General features: G+C 37.4%; 1 protein-coding gene across 5 annotated transcripts in view; it reads right to left on the bottom strand.

The window, feature by feature from the left end:
* The window catches only part of LOC121932637 (A-kinase anchor protein 9-like), an 86,258-nt gene extending 70,737 nt beyond the window's left edge, over positions 1-15,521 (bottom strand). For all 5 annotated transcript variants that reach the window (XM_042471480.1, XM_042471482.1, XM_042471484.1 and 2 more), the window contains exons 1-10: positions 15,420-15,521; positions 12,030-14,471; positions 9,717-9,927; positions 8,594-8,670; positions 8,221-8,326; positions 6,744-6,841; positions 5,948-6,050; positions 4,498-4,687; positions 1,803-1,893; positions 1,078-1,137 (exon numbers count right to left, since the gene is read on the bottom strand). In XM_042471480.1, coding sequence (XP_042327414.1) covers positions 1,078-1,137; positions 1,803-1,893; positions 4,498-4,687; positions 5,948-6,050; positions 6,744-6,841; positions 8,221-8,326; positions 8,594-8,670; positions 9,717-9,927; positions 12,030-14,471; positions 15,420-15,422 — 3,381 coding nt within the window. In that variant the 5' untranslated portion in view covers positions 15,423-15,521. The remainder of the gene's footprint in view (positions 1-1,077; positions 1,138-1,802; positions 1,894-4,497; positions 4,688-5,947; positions 6,051-6,743; positions 6,842-8,220; positions 8,327-8,593; positions 8,671-9,716; positions 9,928-12,029; positions 14,472-15,419) is intronic.
* Positions 15,522-19,025: the final 3,504 nt, after the last annotated feature.

The raw sequence follows: 19,025 nt of genomic DNA, 5'->3' as shown, positions 1-19,025 counted from the left end.
CCTTGGGCCTGCAAGGTAGGTAGCTGGCAGGCTCCCCAGGATTAGAGGAGAGAGAGAGATGAACACAAAGTGTACATTAGTAGTAAGGCTCAGCCTGTCATCTGGAAACAGCAGCAGCTCAGGTGACTTGGTGGCCTTTGGGGAATGTGCACGCATGCACACAATAGTCTTAAGCTTCAACAGCCTCAAGCTACAAGTAACCAAGTCACCCAAGCCACTGCTTCTGGTGCTGCTGGATGAGAGGCTGGCCTTGCTACTGGCAGGTTGCAGCTGAGTGGGAAGGGTACTGCCAGTATCAACGCCACCAGCCAGGATCCACACCATCATGCTGCTGTTACTGCTGCATGAGTTGCAGCTCACTTTAGTGCTATGCAGGAGAGGGGGCTGGCACTGCTGGAGCAGCTGCTAGTGAAAGGATGCCAGTGCTGCAATAATGGCTCTCAGCATGTCTGTTCTGCTGTTGTTGGCGGCTTTATCAGCAGAGGCCCCAACTTTTCACCGTTCCACTGCCACTCCCACTGCCTCTTGGACTCTGGAGAGGCTGCACAAGGCCCTGCCAGAGACACCTCACCCTCCTTCCTCAGAGCAGCCTGCACAAGCACAGCAGATCCAGTAGCATTCTCCTCCTCTGCCTTTTGTATTGGCTGCATTGCTCTATGTCATATTACTGCTATATAGCCTCCTCCCATCCACCTGTGTCTCTCTCTCCAACCCTGGGGAAGTGACCATCACCTGCCTAACTGAAAGAGATTTCAGGTATTTTAAATTTACATATTTATTTATTTGAAGTCCATGCAAATATGGGCTAAATATGGGCAACGATGGGCTAAATCTGCAGATCCAGAGACCACATATAAGGTGGGCCCACAGTAGGCATTCTAAAATTCCCACAAAAACTATAGTTTAAAGTGCTTTCTAGATTTTGATTATCTGCTCACCCCTATTTTTTGTAGAGGTAGTGATCTTCAAAAGACAGGCCATAAATGTACCATGTTAATTTAAGAAATCATTCCATGCTAAATTATGGCTTATTGTATCTTTCTGGAAACCTAATATATTTCTGTAGCAGAATGGTACCTTTGCTATTTCTTGTAGTAATTGTTCTTGGTACTGTTCTTCCAGAAATTCATTAGGGAGCTGTAAGAAAAAGAACAAAATAATAATAATAATAGTGAATTCTAATTGTATGAACAGTGAGTATTTTTAAAAGGTCAGGGCTTTGTATTTTAAACTACACATTCAGGATAGAGCAGATGGAAGGAATAACCTATTTTTTACATAATTTGAGGAAATAGCATTAATAGTATACTAATACTACGTATATTGATTTCATCAATCAATAGAATAGCAACTTAAGTGTTCTTACACTGTGTGAAGCACATGTTTTGCTGGCAAGCACCTGAAAGTTACAATACCACTTAAGTTTTTAAAAATATCACAAGACTGTGTTGCAAGTAGAGGCAGTTAGTTGTGCTTTTGAAATTTACATTGAACAGTCTCTCTCAGAAATGACACAGAATTTGATAGAGGGAGGAGAGCACCACAGTAAAAAGCCAAATGATTTCATGATCTTGGAAAGAAAAAAGATATCCCAATCCAATTCAATAAACCTAGCAGTAATTTCTAAAACATTGGATTAAATTTGTTTCATTTTAATGTTCTAAAAATGGTTAAAACATATAAAGTTTTATATTGGCTTGTGTACTGATAAAAATCGGATCTTACAAATATCTTCATATTTGCAGATAATTATATTGTGTTTGAAAAAAACCCCATAATAATCCAAGTGCATTCTGCTGTACCTCTACTGCCGTGTCAGCACTTTGCTGAAGATCATTCTCGGCATGCTTCTCTTTTTCCTTAACTTCATTTACCAATGACTCCATAGAAATACTAAAAAACAAATTTAAAAAAATAAATAAAACACTGACTTTGGTTAAATTTCTCATTTGCTAAACTGAATTGTTGCTCATTATAAAAATAGCCTAAAATTATATATGAATACAAGCACTTGTACATCAACCAAATATTTCAAAAACTATTTTTTAAAAAAAATATATCATGGTTTAGACTCTAGCAATTATTCACTCTAGCAGAAACCTCCACACTGTAGCACCATTTTTGAAAACTATAGCTAAATCTCATCTACATTTTTGACAAATTATGTTACATATTCTATCTCTGAAAACTATTTTATGAACACTATATGCTCAGCAAAAGGTTTGGTTTTTAAAACAATAAATAACAGTCTTGGGATGAATTAATAAGGCCCAAAGGCTTTGTTGAACAGCCAAGTTAGAATACAATATCCAGAGTGCTGACAAGAACATCATACAGAACCATATAACACCAGTTCCAATAGAATTGTGCTGGCTGCCAATATACCTCTGATCTGAATTCAAGGTGCTGGTGATAACATTTAAAGCCCTAAGCTTGGGACCTGAATATTTGAAGTAGTGCCTCTCCCTATATATGCCTGCCTATAGACTACAGGACTAACCTTCTTCTGTCCCACCACTGGGAGCAATGCACTGAAATATGACACAGGAGAGAACCTTCTCTGCTCTAGCATCCTGGTTGTAGAATGTCTTTCTCCCAGGAAGCTAGATTGGCACCAATGGTAGCTTCATGCCATCATCATGTTAAGTCACAGCTTTTTGTCAGGGTGCTTAATTGATTTGATCCAGATCTGTACATATGCATGGTTTTAACTTATAAAATATATATTTCATATATAATAAGGTCTGAATTTTGAAGGAGTAGAGAGACAAGTACTGTATAAGAACAAAGGCAAGTCTAAAGAGCTGGCTTGGGAAAAGATGTTCTGGGCAAGGCAAGGAATGAAATGGAACCAGGAAATTACTGATACTAATTCTAAGTCAAATGACCTTGCCTTTCCTGGTTGGGGGAACTGAATATAACCAACACTTAGCAATGTCTCCCAGACCACCTTCCAGAGAAATAGCAAATATCATATCACCATTTTAGTGCATTTATTTCAGTCCCATCTACAGTGACTAGTGTTGGCTTTTCAAAGTTTCTGAAAAGAGCCTTCCCTGCTTCCTCCAAAAATGACAGGAATGGAACACAGAACCTCCAACATGCAAAGTACAACTACAGTTTCTATTGGCATACATCCCATTCCAAGCCATTCAAACTATACGGTATGGAGTGGGGTTTTTTCAGCTCCATTCTTTCCCCTCCACATGTTATGCCATCAGGCCCGGCCTCGATTAAGAAGAAGAGCCCTCCCTCCAGTCCATCTGCCTTGGTCCAGGCCTCAGAGGGAGAAAAGAACTGCTGGGCCTGATCCCCTTCCCCATCACCATTCCCTTCTCCTTTTGTGTCATGTCTTTTTAGATTGTAAGCCTGAGGGCAGGGAACCGTCTAATTAAAATAATAATTGTAAGCTGCTCTGAGAGCCTTTAGGGCTGAAGGGCGGGGTATTAATACCGCAAATAAATAAATAAATAAATATATATATAAATAAATAAACATACATACAGTACATACAAATGAAGAGAATGGTTTTTTTCTTTTCACTTCCACAAAATGTCCTTTCAACTGGAAGAAATCTTTCTGGGAAACACATCAGGGAGGCATCTCCTTTTCCAGAATACGCTCTACATTTCAACCTTCTGTCCAAGAGGAATTCCAAAATGTCCTCCATTTTGAGCATTATTGATACCCAGTCTAGATCATTTTTAACACCCCCTCCCAACAAAAGAGATTGCCCATCACTTTGGGACTCCTCTGACATATCTTCTGGCTGTAAAATCTGTCCTTGTGTCATCTAATGCCTCAGCAGGCAGGCAAGAGGTAGCTTAATAGATTTATTATCATCGCCACCACTGGTACTGCAAAAAGCTTATTTTCACCAAGCAACCCCAAAGCAACATTTATTAGAGGCTGTAATAGGCATAGGCGTCTCATTTCTTTAAAAAAGCTAAACACAAGTGGGGAGTTCTAGGAAAAAGTGTCTTGTGCTGAGAACAGGTGGACCGGGTAACAGGAGAGGAGGAACATAAGCATGGGGAGGGCAACATCAGTAGCCTGAGTTGCAGTTTTCTTTATTTCAGGAGAATAGTGATGATGACAAGAAGAGGAAGAACAAGCCTGACAAAATTGGAAAGTGTAGGAGGGATGGGGTGTGTGCTTTTTAATAAAGATAAGTTCATCAGAAAAACACAGTTGAGTATATAATAGAATAATAGAATACGGTATAGGTAATATAGCTGTAAATAAACCATATGAAATGAATTTATATTAGTGTTTTTAGCTTTTATATTGTAATGTCCTACATTTTTCTTTAATGCCCTACATTTTGCTGAGTCTTCTCCTCCTTTGCAGTTACGACATCTGGTCACCTTGGAAAAGACCCACTCCTCTATATATAACAAGAGAAATTATATTTTGCCTATGGCAGCAAAATTGCTTGAGTTAGCTTCATTTCAATCTTGGTTATGAAAGAAAGAGGAAGGGCAAAATCATAGCTACCTAAAATGTTCAGAAGACTCAGTGGCATCTTGAAGTTTACTCTGTAAGTGAACTATCTCCACAGTGTAACGTTCCTCTGTTTCTTTCAGTTGCTGGTGGAAATATGATCGGAGATGCTCAACTTCCTGAGCATGTTGTTTTTCAAGTTGAGATTTAAAATTCTCCATGTCTTCCCATGAAGGTGACTTAACTTTAAGACACACACATAAATAAATCATAAATAATGTGCCTGTTCAGTCAAAGTACAATAAAAAGGGCAATGATATCAAAGGGGTGAAACAGACCATCCCAAAGTGGCAGTGCGATGCCACCCCTAAGAAAGCTGGGTGGGTGCTGCGGCAACTGCATTCTGCTTGCCCACTCCAACTTTTTTCCAGCATAAAAAGAAGCAGCAAGATGCTATAAACGTTGTGTTGCCAGAGCGCCGCAAAGCTGCCTGCCGTGTAGTCAGGCAGGTGGCGTGATGCTGGCTTGGGGACAGCATCGGGGCATGCCAAAGCTGGCGAAGGGGCGATCTGCTTTGCCCCAGAGTAACACGAGGCTTTCACAAAGGAAGTAATATATTTCTTGTTTTATTGAAGGATACTCATCTGACTTTCCTGCCCCTAGCAAATAACAACTGTCTTCCTATTATCTATGATAAAAGCAAGAGAACTGTGAATATACTGTTGTCCACTGTAGCTAAAAGCTTAGAAATAACATATGTTTCTGAGTTACATTCAGCTTCCAGGAATACATGCATAGCTCCCAGCACTGAAACAGCAATTACGAATGTAGTTCTCAACAAGATGGGCCAACACTGATATCACTTGTTCAAAAAGTAAGAAGAGACTGAATCTGAAGTTTTAATCACCACAGGCTGTACTCAGAAGTACCTTCAAAGCAGAGCAAATATGGATTTTCACAACAACAACAACAACAAAACCTTTGCTTTCCCCTGCCTGTTCTCCAACAAAAATAGAATCTTTGGTTAGGCTGGTTAATTTCTGTTGCACTGGCAAATTAATTATCACTAAGATTTCTTCAGTGATTTTTTTTTTTTTTAAAGTGTCTGGGGTAGAGATTAACAAAAGGAGAGATCACGCAATACTGCTCAGTCAAAATAACTAATGATATGAAAAAATATGGATATGTATATGGATATGTACATATTATACCCATATGTAAATCCTCAGCCTTTCCTTATCCCCTATGTTTGTCAGTGCTATCAGAGCTGCTGACAATGACCATCTTGCTGAACAGGCAGGCATTCTGATACCTTTAAATTATACAAATGCAAAACTACTGAAGACATGTTATCAGGTTTGAGAGAGTAAAAATGCAAATGCTACATAACCAAAGTTAGCCTAATATTTTGGTTATATAAGAACAATGTATCGAAGACAAGCTTGATTTAGGTATTCACTTATATAACACAGATTTACTTATTATTTAATGTTCATATATTTACCAACAAGATCCTGTGATGGAGTGCGTAAACCTTCTATAGTCTCCTGAATATTGCCATTTTCCTTTTCCTCATAGCCTCTACACATTGGCCATTTTTCTCCATCCTGTAGATATTAAATAAGAACCAAATGTGAGACAAAAAATACAAAATTATAACTTTTCTACAGTAAACTGTAATGCTTTACTTTCTTCCCTTCCAGTGAATTACGTGTTCATATTATTCTCTGTAAGGGTGAAGATTCAATTCACAACATATGGATTAATCCTTCACCGAGTTCAGGCAAGAAAATAAGTGTCAACCACTCAATCTATATACTTATATGTAGTGATAAGGGGTAGGAGAATATTAATTTTTCCCACTTTTTTTCTTAGAATTTTCAATTTCTAACAATATATTCACCATGAAATTAACTAGTAACATAACAAACTGAAACAACACTAGCCAAATTAGGCAGCTGTAATTCCTATACCCAAGAAATGTATGTATGTGTGTGTGTGTATAGTTACAATGTGAGATGGTATATGCATGAGTGTATGCATATGTGCATAAATGTTTGTCTACGAGTGAGGGAGTATTTGCATCTGTATGAATATGAAGGTGGGGTGCAGTTTGGGCAATCAAGTGGGGAGCAACATACTAGAAGTGGGTTCAGCCAACGCACCTCTGAAGGTATTGGGCTTTGGAGAGAGGCAACCAGGGAATATCTGAGGGCTGTTTCCTCCATCGCCTGGATTAGGCAAACATTAGGCTGATGTTTCTCTTTCCTTGTTAAGAATGTAAGTTAAGAAACAATTACCTTTTTAATGTCTTTCATAAACTGTACATGATATTCCAGTAATCTCTGGTACTCTTCCACTATCTTGTTCAGAATACCTTGTAGTGTTCCTTGCAAAACTAAATTGCAGATAATAAAATTTAAAAATTAATTATATTCACAAGTATTGTTTTAGACTAGCACACAACCTCTTTCTTAAACAAGTATCACCTTATACAATATTTTACTGCCTTGTTATTCTGCGCAATTATCACAATCTTTGAGCCTAATGTTGGATAGGGATTCTGAATTCTGGGTCACTCTGAGTATTCAACTGCTGATGGCTTCTGATATAAAAACAAAAAAGGGTAAAGATGGGCCTTTGCGCTGCCCCTGTCATGTGCTAGGGATTGGCCGAGGACGCACCATCCATACCGGCTTCACTCCTAGCAGAAGGAGTGAAGAGGCATAGTGAAGAGGAAATATACATACATTTTGCAGTAATTTTAATTTTAGGCTCTGGAAATCAAGACTTCAGCCTCATTACGCCTTCTTTCCAGCAAGAAGATAAAGATATACACATCTAGGCTTGCCCCATATCATTTTTCTCATGATTTATTGCTGTGAGTTTTCATTGTCATGTAGCTGTCCTCCAATACCCATTATCTTGACCCTTCCAATCAGATCCCTGCCAGCCACATTTCCAACATCAGAGGTATCCTGAATCTCATTTGGTTTGACTAATACTTGGTTGGAGTACCACTGAGGAATACCAGGTGCTGCAGACTATATTTTAGAAAAAGGCAATGTCAAACCACCTTCAAGTATTTCTTGCCTAAAAAACTATGAATTTCATGGGGTTGCCATATGTCAACAGGTGACAAAGGCATATAGACACACACACACACTAGTCTGCGAGACTATCATATTTGTATCTATTCCCATCCCTTTTGTTTTGTGTACAAAATTATCATCCTTGTTTATCGCTATCCATGTAAAATCTCATTCCTATTTGGTCTTCAAACAAAAGCACCAACCATTGTGCTTTCTTAATTTAGGGGAAATACAGACAGCCCAAAAGGGGCGGTTTAGAGCCACTCCTTTTAGGATGGTTCTGGGCCAAGGCAAACAGATGCCTGGACCCAGTCCAGCCAGATTTTGTCCCAAATTTTTGGGGCAAAAAAAGTTGCCCCTTCTTCCAAAGAGCTGGCTTTTCCTCCCCAAAGATGGCTCTGGGGAAAGTGGTGTTTAAGCGCCACGCCACTAAGTGGCATGGCTTCTGTTTGGCTTGGAGTAGTGGTACATGTAAACCCCACTCCCCCCGAAGCCATCCCCATAGGCCATCTGTTTTGGCCCTTAAATACTCCTGCCACAAAGGCACCACCATGAGACTCAGGATGCACTTCCATTCCATATATGCATTATTGACAGCAAGCACCATTAAATTTAATTGGCTTACTTTTGAGTAACCAGGTACAAGACTGCACTTTAAGAAAACATATGATATGTTTTGAGTTACCTTGAGCTTCTGCTGTTGACATTAATACCAAGTTAGAATTCTCTCTCTCACTGTCATCAGGTTCAAGAGCAGATGAAAGATTTTCAGGTAGAATGTTGCACAGAGACTACAATAAAGAAATATGAATTTAAAAGATTTGTATTCTATATGTTTATTTAAAAAATACAAGGTCAATCAAACTATTATAGGTAAAGTTAATCTGAAGGCAATCTAGCCAGAGGCACAATCGGCCCGCGGAAAAACCTAATGATTCACCCATAATATTTTCTCTCTCTTTTCTCTCTTATACTAGAAAGGCACATACGATAATAAGGTTTGTTAATGTTAGAATCAAAATAACAACACAAAAGCTTTAAGGAGACGAACTTCTTACCTGAATGACCTTAGAACATTCTTCTGCAACTGTCTTGCTAAGCCTTTCTAGATCTACCAAAGCAGACTGGCCTTCTCCTGAAAAGATAAAGTGTAACTGAAATTTGTTTAACAAGTTTCCTATCATTCTCAGACAAGAGATTTATACAGATGTGGAAATGTGTGTCCACTTTATCTGCAGGTTATGGACTCTTCAGCACAAGCCTGTCTCCCTGACTTATGCCCTAGCATGCCTTTTAGAGGTTTTTTTTAAGTCCCACTTTTCCCCACAATACAGGAGCTCTGCTACCCTGAGTAAAATCAAAAGACAGAAAGAAAAAACAGGGAAAAAATTAAAGGTACTAAAAATAATCCAGAATAGTGAGGGGAAGGGAGGAGGGGAGAGGAGGGGACACTGATATGATGCGACACACACTTGTGCAACTGCCCTGGGAGTGATGTTTCACACCTGGGAATATTGAAAGCTTTCCCCAATCAATAAAAAGGAAGAGGTTGGGGATGGCACAGCTATGGGCCGGAGGTGGCGTTGTGAGATTGCTATGGCCAGTGCCATGTTTTTCATGGTGTAATCAGTTTATAAGTTGCATGTAGTAATGTTCTATGTCAAAACTCAAAATATAATCTTGAACAATCAATTTAACATTAAACTAAAACTTAAAATAACCACCCAAAATACTCTAGAAGGACATTATTCTGATCAGTATCATAAACACATAAGCAGCATACTACTACTGTCAAATCACAACTAGTACAATAATATTTAAAACTAAGGGGCTGTACACACAGCACTGAAGGGGTGGCCTCCAGCCGCCTCTTTTACAGCTCGATTGGGGCTGTGGCAACTGCACACTGTGGCCCTAATCTGGCCTTTCCAGCACCGAAGGAGCGCCTTCAAGCTGTGGTTATCATGCCCTTGCAGGGCACAAAAAGGAGCCGCTTTTTGCAGCTCCTTTTTGCACTCTGGAAAGGTCAAATTGGGGCTGTGGCGTGCAGTTGCCAGAGGAACATCATGACGCTATACCCTGTAGACGCTATGCCTCGACCTCACCCCAAAGCTGGCCCAAATGGCCGGTGTGCACAGGGCCTAAAGCTCAGAAAAAAACGTTCTTCATTTACAATTTTACCTGGTGTTTTACTGTCCATCTTCTGAAGCTCGAGGTGACTTTTCTTAAGCTCACATAGTTCTTGTGCATGATGGCACTGGAGCTCTTTTTTAAGAGCTGTAAGTGCATTCTTTTTTTCATTTTCCATGCACTCACGCACCTGATCAACATGAGCTGAGTAAACCAAAGACAGGCAGATACGCTGGGCCTCCATCTGCAGCTTTAAATCACTCTATGTCAAGATGAACATCATGTGAGATTTTTCTATAAAATCATTTCCCTCTGTTTTATAAATAAATGGCTATAAATATGGTAACAATTTCAGAAAAATTACATTTTACTAGGTTGCAATCCAAGCACATAAAATAAGAAATTTAAATGATAAAAAATGTATTGATTCTCAACATAAGTCTCCAAATTTTCCCCAACAGTTCCATTCACTATTGTACAGTATTTATAAACCACTATTTTATTTCAGAAAATTCAAAGCCTATTTTTCTGCAGAAATCTAATGTTCATTTCTCAAATATCCATGCTAGCAATTATTTTAACAGCCGGGGGGGGGGGGGGGTGGCTGAAAAATGGAACTGACACGCATACAAATCATCTCCCTAGATGAATTAGACTTGCATACATGAGGCCAGAATGCACAGTTGAGCTACAAATGTGAAAACCATCTGAAAAAAGATGAAAATAAAATTGTTGCATTTCATGATCAGCATGTAATCCACAGTACTGTACATGCTACAATACTGGATGTAGTTAATGTATTTTGTATGGGATTTGGTAAAACAAAACAACTGCAGCCCCCTTTCATAGCATTCCAAAGGCTATTATCTTAAGCAGTCTTCCACCATATTCTCCATCACAGGATACACCAAATATTTTCCAATTTGGGATATTTCTGAACCCTGGATTATTTACCTTTTTAAAATCCTGTTCAGTATTTTACCTAGAGGCTAATGAAACACAATTATTTTTCTCTGATTGCTACTTTTCTATGCTTTCCTTGGATTAGTCATGAGCTAGAACTTTAAGAGATCATTCCCCTAAAATGATAATATTTCTATGCTATAGCTCTATGAGAACATGACTCAAAGTTAAGTCAAATGAGAGTAAGTGACACTATTTAAATAAACTAATGACTATTTTCATAATCAATTAGTCAAAAGAGAATGTGGGTATTTTCTGAAATGTACAAATTACAGTGGTACCTCGGGATACGAAATACCCAGGTTACGAAATTTTCGGGATACGAAAAAATCCCATAGGAAAACATTGTTTCGGGTTACGAATGTTTTTTCGGGTTACGAAAAAACTTTTGGTGCTTTTTTCGGCTTTTTCGCACGGAATCGCGGCTTTTCCCCATTAGCGCCTATGGCAATTCGGCTTACGAAGGCTTTTCGGGTTACGAACGGTGCCACGGAACGAATTAATTTCGTAACCCGAGGCACCACTGTACCTCTTCAAAAATGGAGTACTTACGCTAATATTTTTAAACACTTTACAAAAATTAACACATAAATTTACAAAAGGTTAGATCAAGCAACCTCACAAACAAACCTTCTGAAATGGCTTGCTTAGCACCAGAATGAGGCAAGATTTGTAAATAAATTCAACTATCAATATTAGCAATTTTCAGTTAAAAAAACCCCTCAAAAGCTTTTTTGTACCATAAAAATAACCCTAGCCATTTTGCTTTCCTTATAAATTTAAGCACATGATCTGAAGGAACAAAAGCTTTCCAATACACATGATTAAACCTATTTGTGTTTCATGCACTTACTTTACTTTCAGTATAGTTCAAGTGCTACTTGGCAGTTTAGGTTAGATTACAGCAATGTAACTTACAGATGATAAACTATAGATTTAGCCTATTTTTTTTACTTTTAAACAGTAATGTAAATTATATTTTTATAGTTTTCAAGCATATATAATATATATTTTGAACAGATCAAACAAATAATGACAATCAAATAGCTGAACTCCTCAGTATTCTATAGTTGATTTCTCGAATATTAACTTGGTTTGAAATCCTATTTATTTATCTATAACTTCCATTGAACATATTGGGGCTGAGTCTGAGATTGCATCTTTAGAAGTTAACCATAAACACATTTACCCCATGGTTAAATTCTAAGGGTACATGTATGGCATTACAACCTTAGAATTCAACCATAAACACATTTACCCCAAAGTAAGACTCACTAAACTCAGCAGGATTAACTTATTGATAAACATGCACAAGCTTGCACAGTTAAGACACATTAACATCCTGCTAGGAAGCATGCATAATAATATTTTTTTTAAAATTGTGTAGGTTGCCATAAATACCTGCTCAGCTTTCAGCATATCTAGCTGCTCCTGGAGGTTGTTTTCATCTTGTACAAACTTCATACATGAAGAATCTAATCCATCACTCACAGAGTGAAAATTGTCAGACTGCAACTCTGTTTCTGATGTCATCTTTTGTTGAATTGCTTTTTCTGCTGAAATATAATCAACCAGACTTTGGCTTGCCACTGAGTTCTCTTCCTTTTCTATTAATTCCCTATCAAATTCTTTGTCTGAATCAGAAATAAAATGTTTAAGTTCACAAAAAGTTGAATGGCCTTTCTGTAACTCCCCATTCGAATATTTTTCCTTATGAACATGAGAATCCATATTCTCCTCCATTCTATGCCTCATTACAAGTTCCAGTTCTTTACACCTTGCAGAAAAATGTTCTTTGTCTTGTTTTAGAGAGGCAACTTCTTCATTTAATTGACAGATTTTATTATGCTTCACTTTTAATTGTTCAGAAAGATCTGAAAGTCTCAATGAAAGTTCTAACTTCTCTCGCTGAGTGACCTCAAGCTTTTCCATTAGTTCTGTGGTATCTTTTTCTACAACCTCTTCAATGTCATACGTTTCAGATCTTAAGATTTTCTCCCTCTTACCATGAACAACTGTGTTTTCAGCCTTCAATACAACTGGCATATCCCTCTGTAAATACTGGGTCTCTTTCACTGATGCCTGGATCCTGGGTTTGTTTTCAGCTTCTTGCTTGCTTATGTTATCTTCTAAATCTAATTTTAATTTTAATAGGGAAGCATACTTTTCTTGGAGCTCCTTATAATTATGTTCAAAGTTCCTCTCAGCAAATGAAAAATTGTTCTTCAGCTTCTCAATCTCTGCTTTATGTCCAGCATTTTGTTTTAGTAACTTTTCATTTTCAGTTATCAACTCTTCTATTCTTTTTTGCAAATCAAAGTCCTCTGACTTGGAACTAATTCTTTCAGTGACAATCAAGCTTTCTTCCATATTCTTAACAGCATATTTCTTTAATTTCTCTTGCAGAGCATTATTTTCATCTTCAAGAACATTATATTGTGTTTCAAGCAGTGAACATTTTTCTTGAAGTGTATCTTCTTGCTCTTTCATTTGTGTCTCCAGTAATTTTGTTTTAAGTTGCAACTCCTGAACTTCCTGTTCCAGCATACCCTTTTCTTTTTCTTCCTGTCTAAGAATTTCTATCTCTTTTTGGAGGTCATTGATTTGAAGTAGCATTTCTTCTGATTTAGAATTTAGGACAGATTGGTGCAAATCTTTTAAACTTGATAGTTCTAATGTAAGCTCACCCTGTTTTCTTATTAAGTTATCATTTTCAAATTGCATAGTTTCTATCTTTTTGCTCATTTCATTTTGTAAGTCATCTAATTGCTGCTTAGCTTGCATAACCATATTCTCCTTAAGATTTTCTATGTTTATTCTGTGCTCTTGTAGCAGGTCATCTCTAAGTTTTGATAGCTCTTCTTCATGACTGAATAAAAGTTTAGTCCTCAGTCTATCTAGTTCAGCTTCTTGAGATTCAGCCATCCTGTCCAAGACTGCATTCTTTTCTCTTTCTAGCATTTCAAGTTTTATTTTGTAATTTGTAACTTCTGTGTCATGTTTTAATTCTAGTTCTTGTTTAATCTCAGAGGCAGATGCAAGCTGGGCTCTCAGATCTCCAACAGTGTTTTGTAACACATCTATCTCATGCAACTTGGAATCTTTTTCATTTATAGTTTGCTTAGCTCTCTGAATCTGCTCTCTTGCAAAACTCAGCTCTTGACAAAGATCATCAACTTGATTTTGTAAAGAAGAATTTTCCAAGGATAACAGTTTAAGCTGTTCTGACAAATCTTGTCTTACCTTTTCTTTCTGATAGTTAGCATCCTGCAACTTCTGATTCAACTCATTCATTTCAATATTCATTAAGTGTACCTGCTCTTCATTAGTATTACCAGAATCTAAATTCCATGTTCTCTCCAGATCTGCTTTTTGTTGGGCAAGAAGCCTTTCAATCTCAGCTGTATGTTCTCTAATTAGCTCCTGTTTCATTTGTACAATCTGTTGCCCATGTACTTCCTCTAATTCTGCCCTGAGGTCTGCAAGTCTCTTCTGTGTTTCAAGTTCCATTCTTTGTACAATATCATCCTCATGTTGGCTATTTTTGTGACATCTTTTCTGCAGTTCTTCTACTGTGCCCATTAACTGTTTTATTTCATCAGAACACTGTCTTTCTTTTTGTTTAGAACTGATGAGTTCTACTCTCATATTATTTATCTCTTGATTCTTTTTAAAGTCCTCTTCTTTTACTTCATCCAGTAATTTCTCAGCAGCTGATAATTTCTTCTGAAGAATAAATATATTTTCTTCCTCTTCAATAATTTTTGCTTCCAGTTCTTCAATAACTGTTTCTTTTTCTTGCAGTTTCTTCTTAGTGGCATCCTCTTCAGCTCTGCATCTTTCCTGTAAAAAAAAAAAAAGCGCATTAACACACAACTTAGAATTTTATAATTCACCGAGACTTTTCTAGGAAAGAAATGTGCAAAATTCTAGGAGGAAAGGCCTAGATATACTTGGGTTAGAACCCGTAATAGCTGATATTGCAGGTAAATTTCCTTGTGGTTTTATAGGAACAATTCTATTCATAGTAACTACAAATAGGTAACCAAGGACAGGTGCACTGGCTTTGGAGTTATCAAAAATGAAAGATAGTCTTAGCTGATTAATATGTTGTTAGCCTAGGATCCAGCCCTCAGTCACCCTATTTGGCCTTTGATATCAATATCAAAAAGGAAGGTTGCCAGTGGGGAGCCAAAAGGGGGCTCCCCAGCACAGGAAACCAGCCATACCATATTGGGACATCCAGATGGCTCCGCATGGGGGAGAGCCAAAGGCACTCAGCTGAAATTGCTCCAGATTGAAATGAACATCTTCCCTTCACGGGGGATAGTGATGGTGGAGAGCTGCACTTGGTGAGTTTTCTCCATACAACAGACAAAGGGATTTCCTTTGGGAGGAGACATTCTACTGATTGTTTGGTTGTTCTCGCATATCACACCCATTCTTCTACCCTGGGAAAGTTGCTTAAGCCTTTTTACTCCTGATACACTGCCCTTCACCCATTTCCTGCTAGAAATATATGTGCCCTGACATTAGGCTGGCAAAAGCTGGGCTAGTAATGGGAGCTCACCCCATCATGTGACACTTGGGCATCAAACTGCCAACCTAGATCTTGCAATCAACCGAGTCAGCATCTTAACTGCTTGAACCACCTGTCCCCTAAATGTTTATATGCCACAACAATTAGAAAAAAATCATACACTTCCTGGTCAAATATTGTAACTGTCTTAAATAACAATTATGGAGAAAGGAATGTATCACCATAGGCTACAATTTTAGTAAGAGACATACCATTTTAAAGTCAATTACTCTCTTCTGCAAAAGAGAAACTTGGACTTCAAAGTCTTCATTTTCATCTGATACTTCCTCAGCAGCTGATCTTGTTCTTCTAGTTGTTGCTGATATGCAGTATGTGTTGTTTGGCCTGAAGTAAGTCAGCGGTGTGCTACTGTGATACTGTTCCTAAAGCTTCACTTGCCTGCAGCTTATAAACAGAATAGTACAAGTAAATGTTAATTGTTCAGTTGTATCTGTGAAATTATATGGAGAAAAAAGAATTATAGAAAAAGCATAATGACATAAAAAACAACAGAAAATAGACAAACATATATATTTTAAATTCTAGAACAGTAATTGTGTGGTGTAGTGAAACAAATCTTGCCCTGAACACACCATGATAGGTTCACCTTAGGTTTGCCATAAGACAGAAATGACTTGAGGGATACCCTACAACACATTCCTAGATACAGTAGTAGTAGTATCACAAAACACAAGCTGTTTTTGTCTGTATCGTTACAAGGAATCAAGTGGAAACTTTTAGACTAACAGAGAGAAAGAAGTCTATGCATAGACTCGTTCTATGGTCAGCTCTCTGTATCAACGGATTCTGCATCCCAGCTTGAAAATATTCCAAAAATAAATAAATAAATACCAAAAAGCAAAACTCGATTTTACCATTATATAAAGGGCACCATTTTACTATCCATTCTATTTAATGGACCTGGCCTCCACTGATTGTATCCATGGGAGATCCTGGAACCAAATCCTAATGGATACCCAGGACCATGTAATATATTCACTCTTATTTAATAAATTTAGATATTATATACCTTAGAAAACTAAGCGGCTGTTACAGACTGCCAAAATAAGCTGCTTCGGGTCTCTTTGGAGGTATGCTATTTAATGATGCATGGATCTAGAGTCCGGAGGTCACGCCAAAGCCACATTCCATTCCTAAGCACTGGAGTGCAGCTTTGGTGCACCATCCGGATTCTTCGGATGCACGCATCATGTAAATAGCATACCTCCAAAGAGACCCGAAGCAGCTAGCTTTATTTTGGCAGTCTGTAACAGGCCTAAGTTTCTAATGTTTGTAGCACATCATCTGAGATTCATAATTTAGGCCTGAAAAAGAACACAATTACTGTTCTACTTAAATAACCATTTTGGGAATATTTTTTATCCTCATGCCCAGTATATTTCTCAGGAATTTAAAAGAGCTCAAATGGTCCTTAAAAAATAAATATCAAAGAGTAAAACATTCAGTGATTCATCTTCGATGAAATAAACAAATTAAACAGTTTAAGATGAAGCCCTGAAAACAGCTTAGAAGGCTCTGCAATTATGGGAAAAAACTATTTAAAAAATATGTAGGTGGGGATGACTGATCACCCAAGGAGAAAGATGACAAGAAATTAATCATCAGACCAACATTTTCTTTTTCTCGTCTTCAAATGACTGTTCTCCCTCTTCAGATGTTCAAAACCATTTTTCTTTATTTTATGCCACGTTGTATATCAGTTTTTGAAATTTATAAATGTAGAAGTGCATCAATAAAATGCTTCAGCTGAACAATTATGATGCCTCCACAGCAGGAACAATGATAAATGTTTGTTTCTAGAAAAATCCACTACTCCACTGACCACAGTTAGAGGATGCCTTTAGACCTCGTGTTTCTGATACTCCAAACTCTGTCTTGGAGAAACCATGTATTAACCTTCAACTGGTGAGCTCTCCTTTTCTTTCAATCTTTCACCCCTTAGTGAACAATAGCCTGGTTTGATCAACCAGCCTAATTACATTAATGTAAGGCTCCAGACCAGAATTGATTCTCACTTCTAATTCTGATAGGGAGAGTTTGCTTAAATCATACACGCACAAGGTACTGTCTTCAAATAATAGATTCATACATTTTTATAGAACCAAAACAACATTATTACCAGTAACTTACATGTTGAAATTGAATCTGAAGTTTTTGACTTTGTTCTGTCAATTCCAAAAATTCTCTCATGGTTTCATCTTTTCCTTCCGTGCTTGCTGCAGATTCGCAGTGACTGCGTGATAATGTCCGTCTCTTTTTTGATAGCAGCCTCAAATCTTGAAGCTTAAAGAGGTTATGTTAAAATATAACATCATAAACATCAGCTGTGGTTATTCTTGTGAGATGATAAAAAATTCATCCTGTCCCAACTTATCCTGTAATATTTAAAGCCTACACACACAAATTTTCAAATACAAAAGCATAACAGTAATATCCCCCCCCCTCTTGTTTTCCAAATGAATGCTTAAAATGCTGGAGCAAGTTGAGCCTCCTTATCCAGAATTCCAAAATTCTAAATATCCCAAAATCCAAAACTGTCCACATGAGTGGGTGAGATACACCTTTGCGCCTGGTGGTTCATGTACACAAACTTGTTTCATGCATGAAATATTAATATATGTGGTATAAAATTACTTCAGGCGTGTATAAAGTGTATACACTTGGATCTCATCTCCAAGATATCCATTAATGTATGTAAAATCCCAAAATCAAAAAAGCTCTAGAATCCAAAAACACTTCTGGTCTCAAACATTTCAGATAAGGGAGACTCACCCTATATTAATAATTGTCTGATATGATGCCAGTGTATGATGGCCTTTTAAAGTTCTATCCTTGGTGGCTTAGGAAAATCATTTCCACAGCTGAAACTTTTCCTAGATTTTGTGATCAGAACATGTTGAAAACATCTGTCTGTTTGTTACCTTTAATCACTGGACATTTAATGGAATCATACTTTCTGCATCAACAAGCAGACTAGTATTGATAGAATTAACAAAATATGGCACCAGTCAGCTTTAAATACTATCTTGGAATAGTCTAAAATTAGTTAAAAATAGGAACAAAGGAAAAAAAAACCAGAACATATAGTTCAGAGGCCATACCTGAATTATGCTGGAAATATAAAAAATAAATAGGCAAGAATTATTAAATAAGAAATGAAATTCAATAAAATCATATTACAAAAACTTCCCGATATTTTAAAGACCTAGATCATTATACAAAACTGAAATATAAAAAATAACAAGTTGTTCCTTAGAACAATTTATTATGAATTGTCGCTTACTATCTGATGTTTGTTGTTGACTGTTTATCGATCCATTTCCTGTATTGCTATGTACTGTATATGTATTATCCTACCTGTGAGTTGTATTTTCCTGGATAATGATTAACCTTCCATTTTGAAGCCAAGCCCTCCCTTCAGTCCATCTGTCTTGGTCCCGGCCTTGGAGGTTGAGAGGAACTGCTGGACCTCTACCCTTTCCCGTCACCACTCCCTTCTCTTCTGTGTCATGTCTTTTTAGACTGTAAGCCTGTGGGCAGGGAACCGTCTAACTAAAAAGATTGCATGTACAGCGCTGTGTAAATTTACAGCGCTTCTAAATAAAGGTTAATAATAATAATAATAATAATAATAATAATAATAATAATAATAATAATAATATATAATAAATAAAATGCTAATTGATATCACTTTATTCAGAAAGTACCTGGCTGTCTCTTTGAAAGCCAGTGTCCATTTCATGGTTCTTTTAAAAAGCTTCTAGGAGTTAGCGCACAGTTTAATAATCCATTTACCT

The sequence above is a fragment of the Sceloporus undulatus genome, chromosome 6, assembly GCF_019175285.1.
Source record: "Sceloporus undulatus isolate JIND9_A2432 ecotype Alabama chromosome 6, SceUnd_v1.1, whole genome shotgun sequence".
In the NCBI taxonomy this organism is placed as follows: Eukaryota; Metazoa; Chordata; class Lepidosauria; order Squamata; family Phrynosomatidae; genus Sceloporus; species Sceloporus undulatus.
This window is presented reverse-complemented; position numbering and strand designations above follow the sequence as displayed.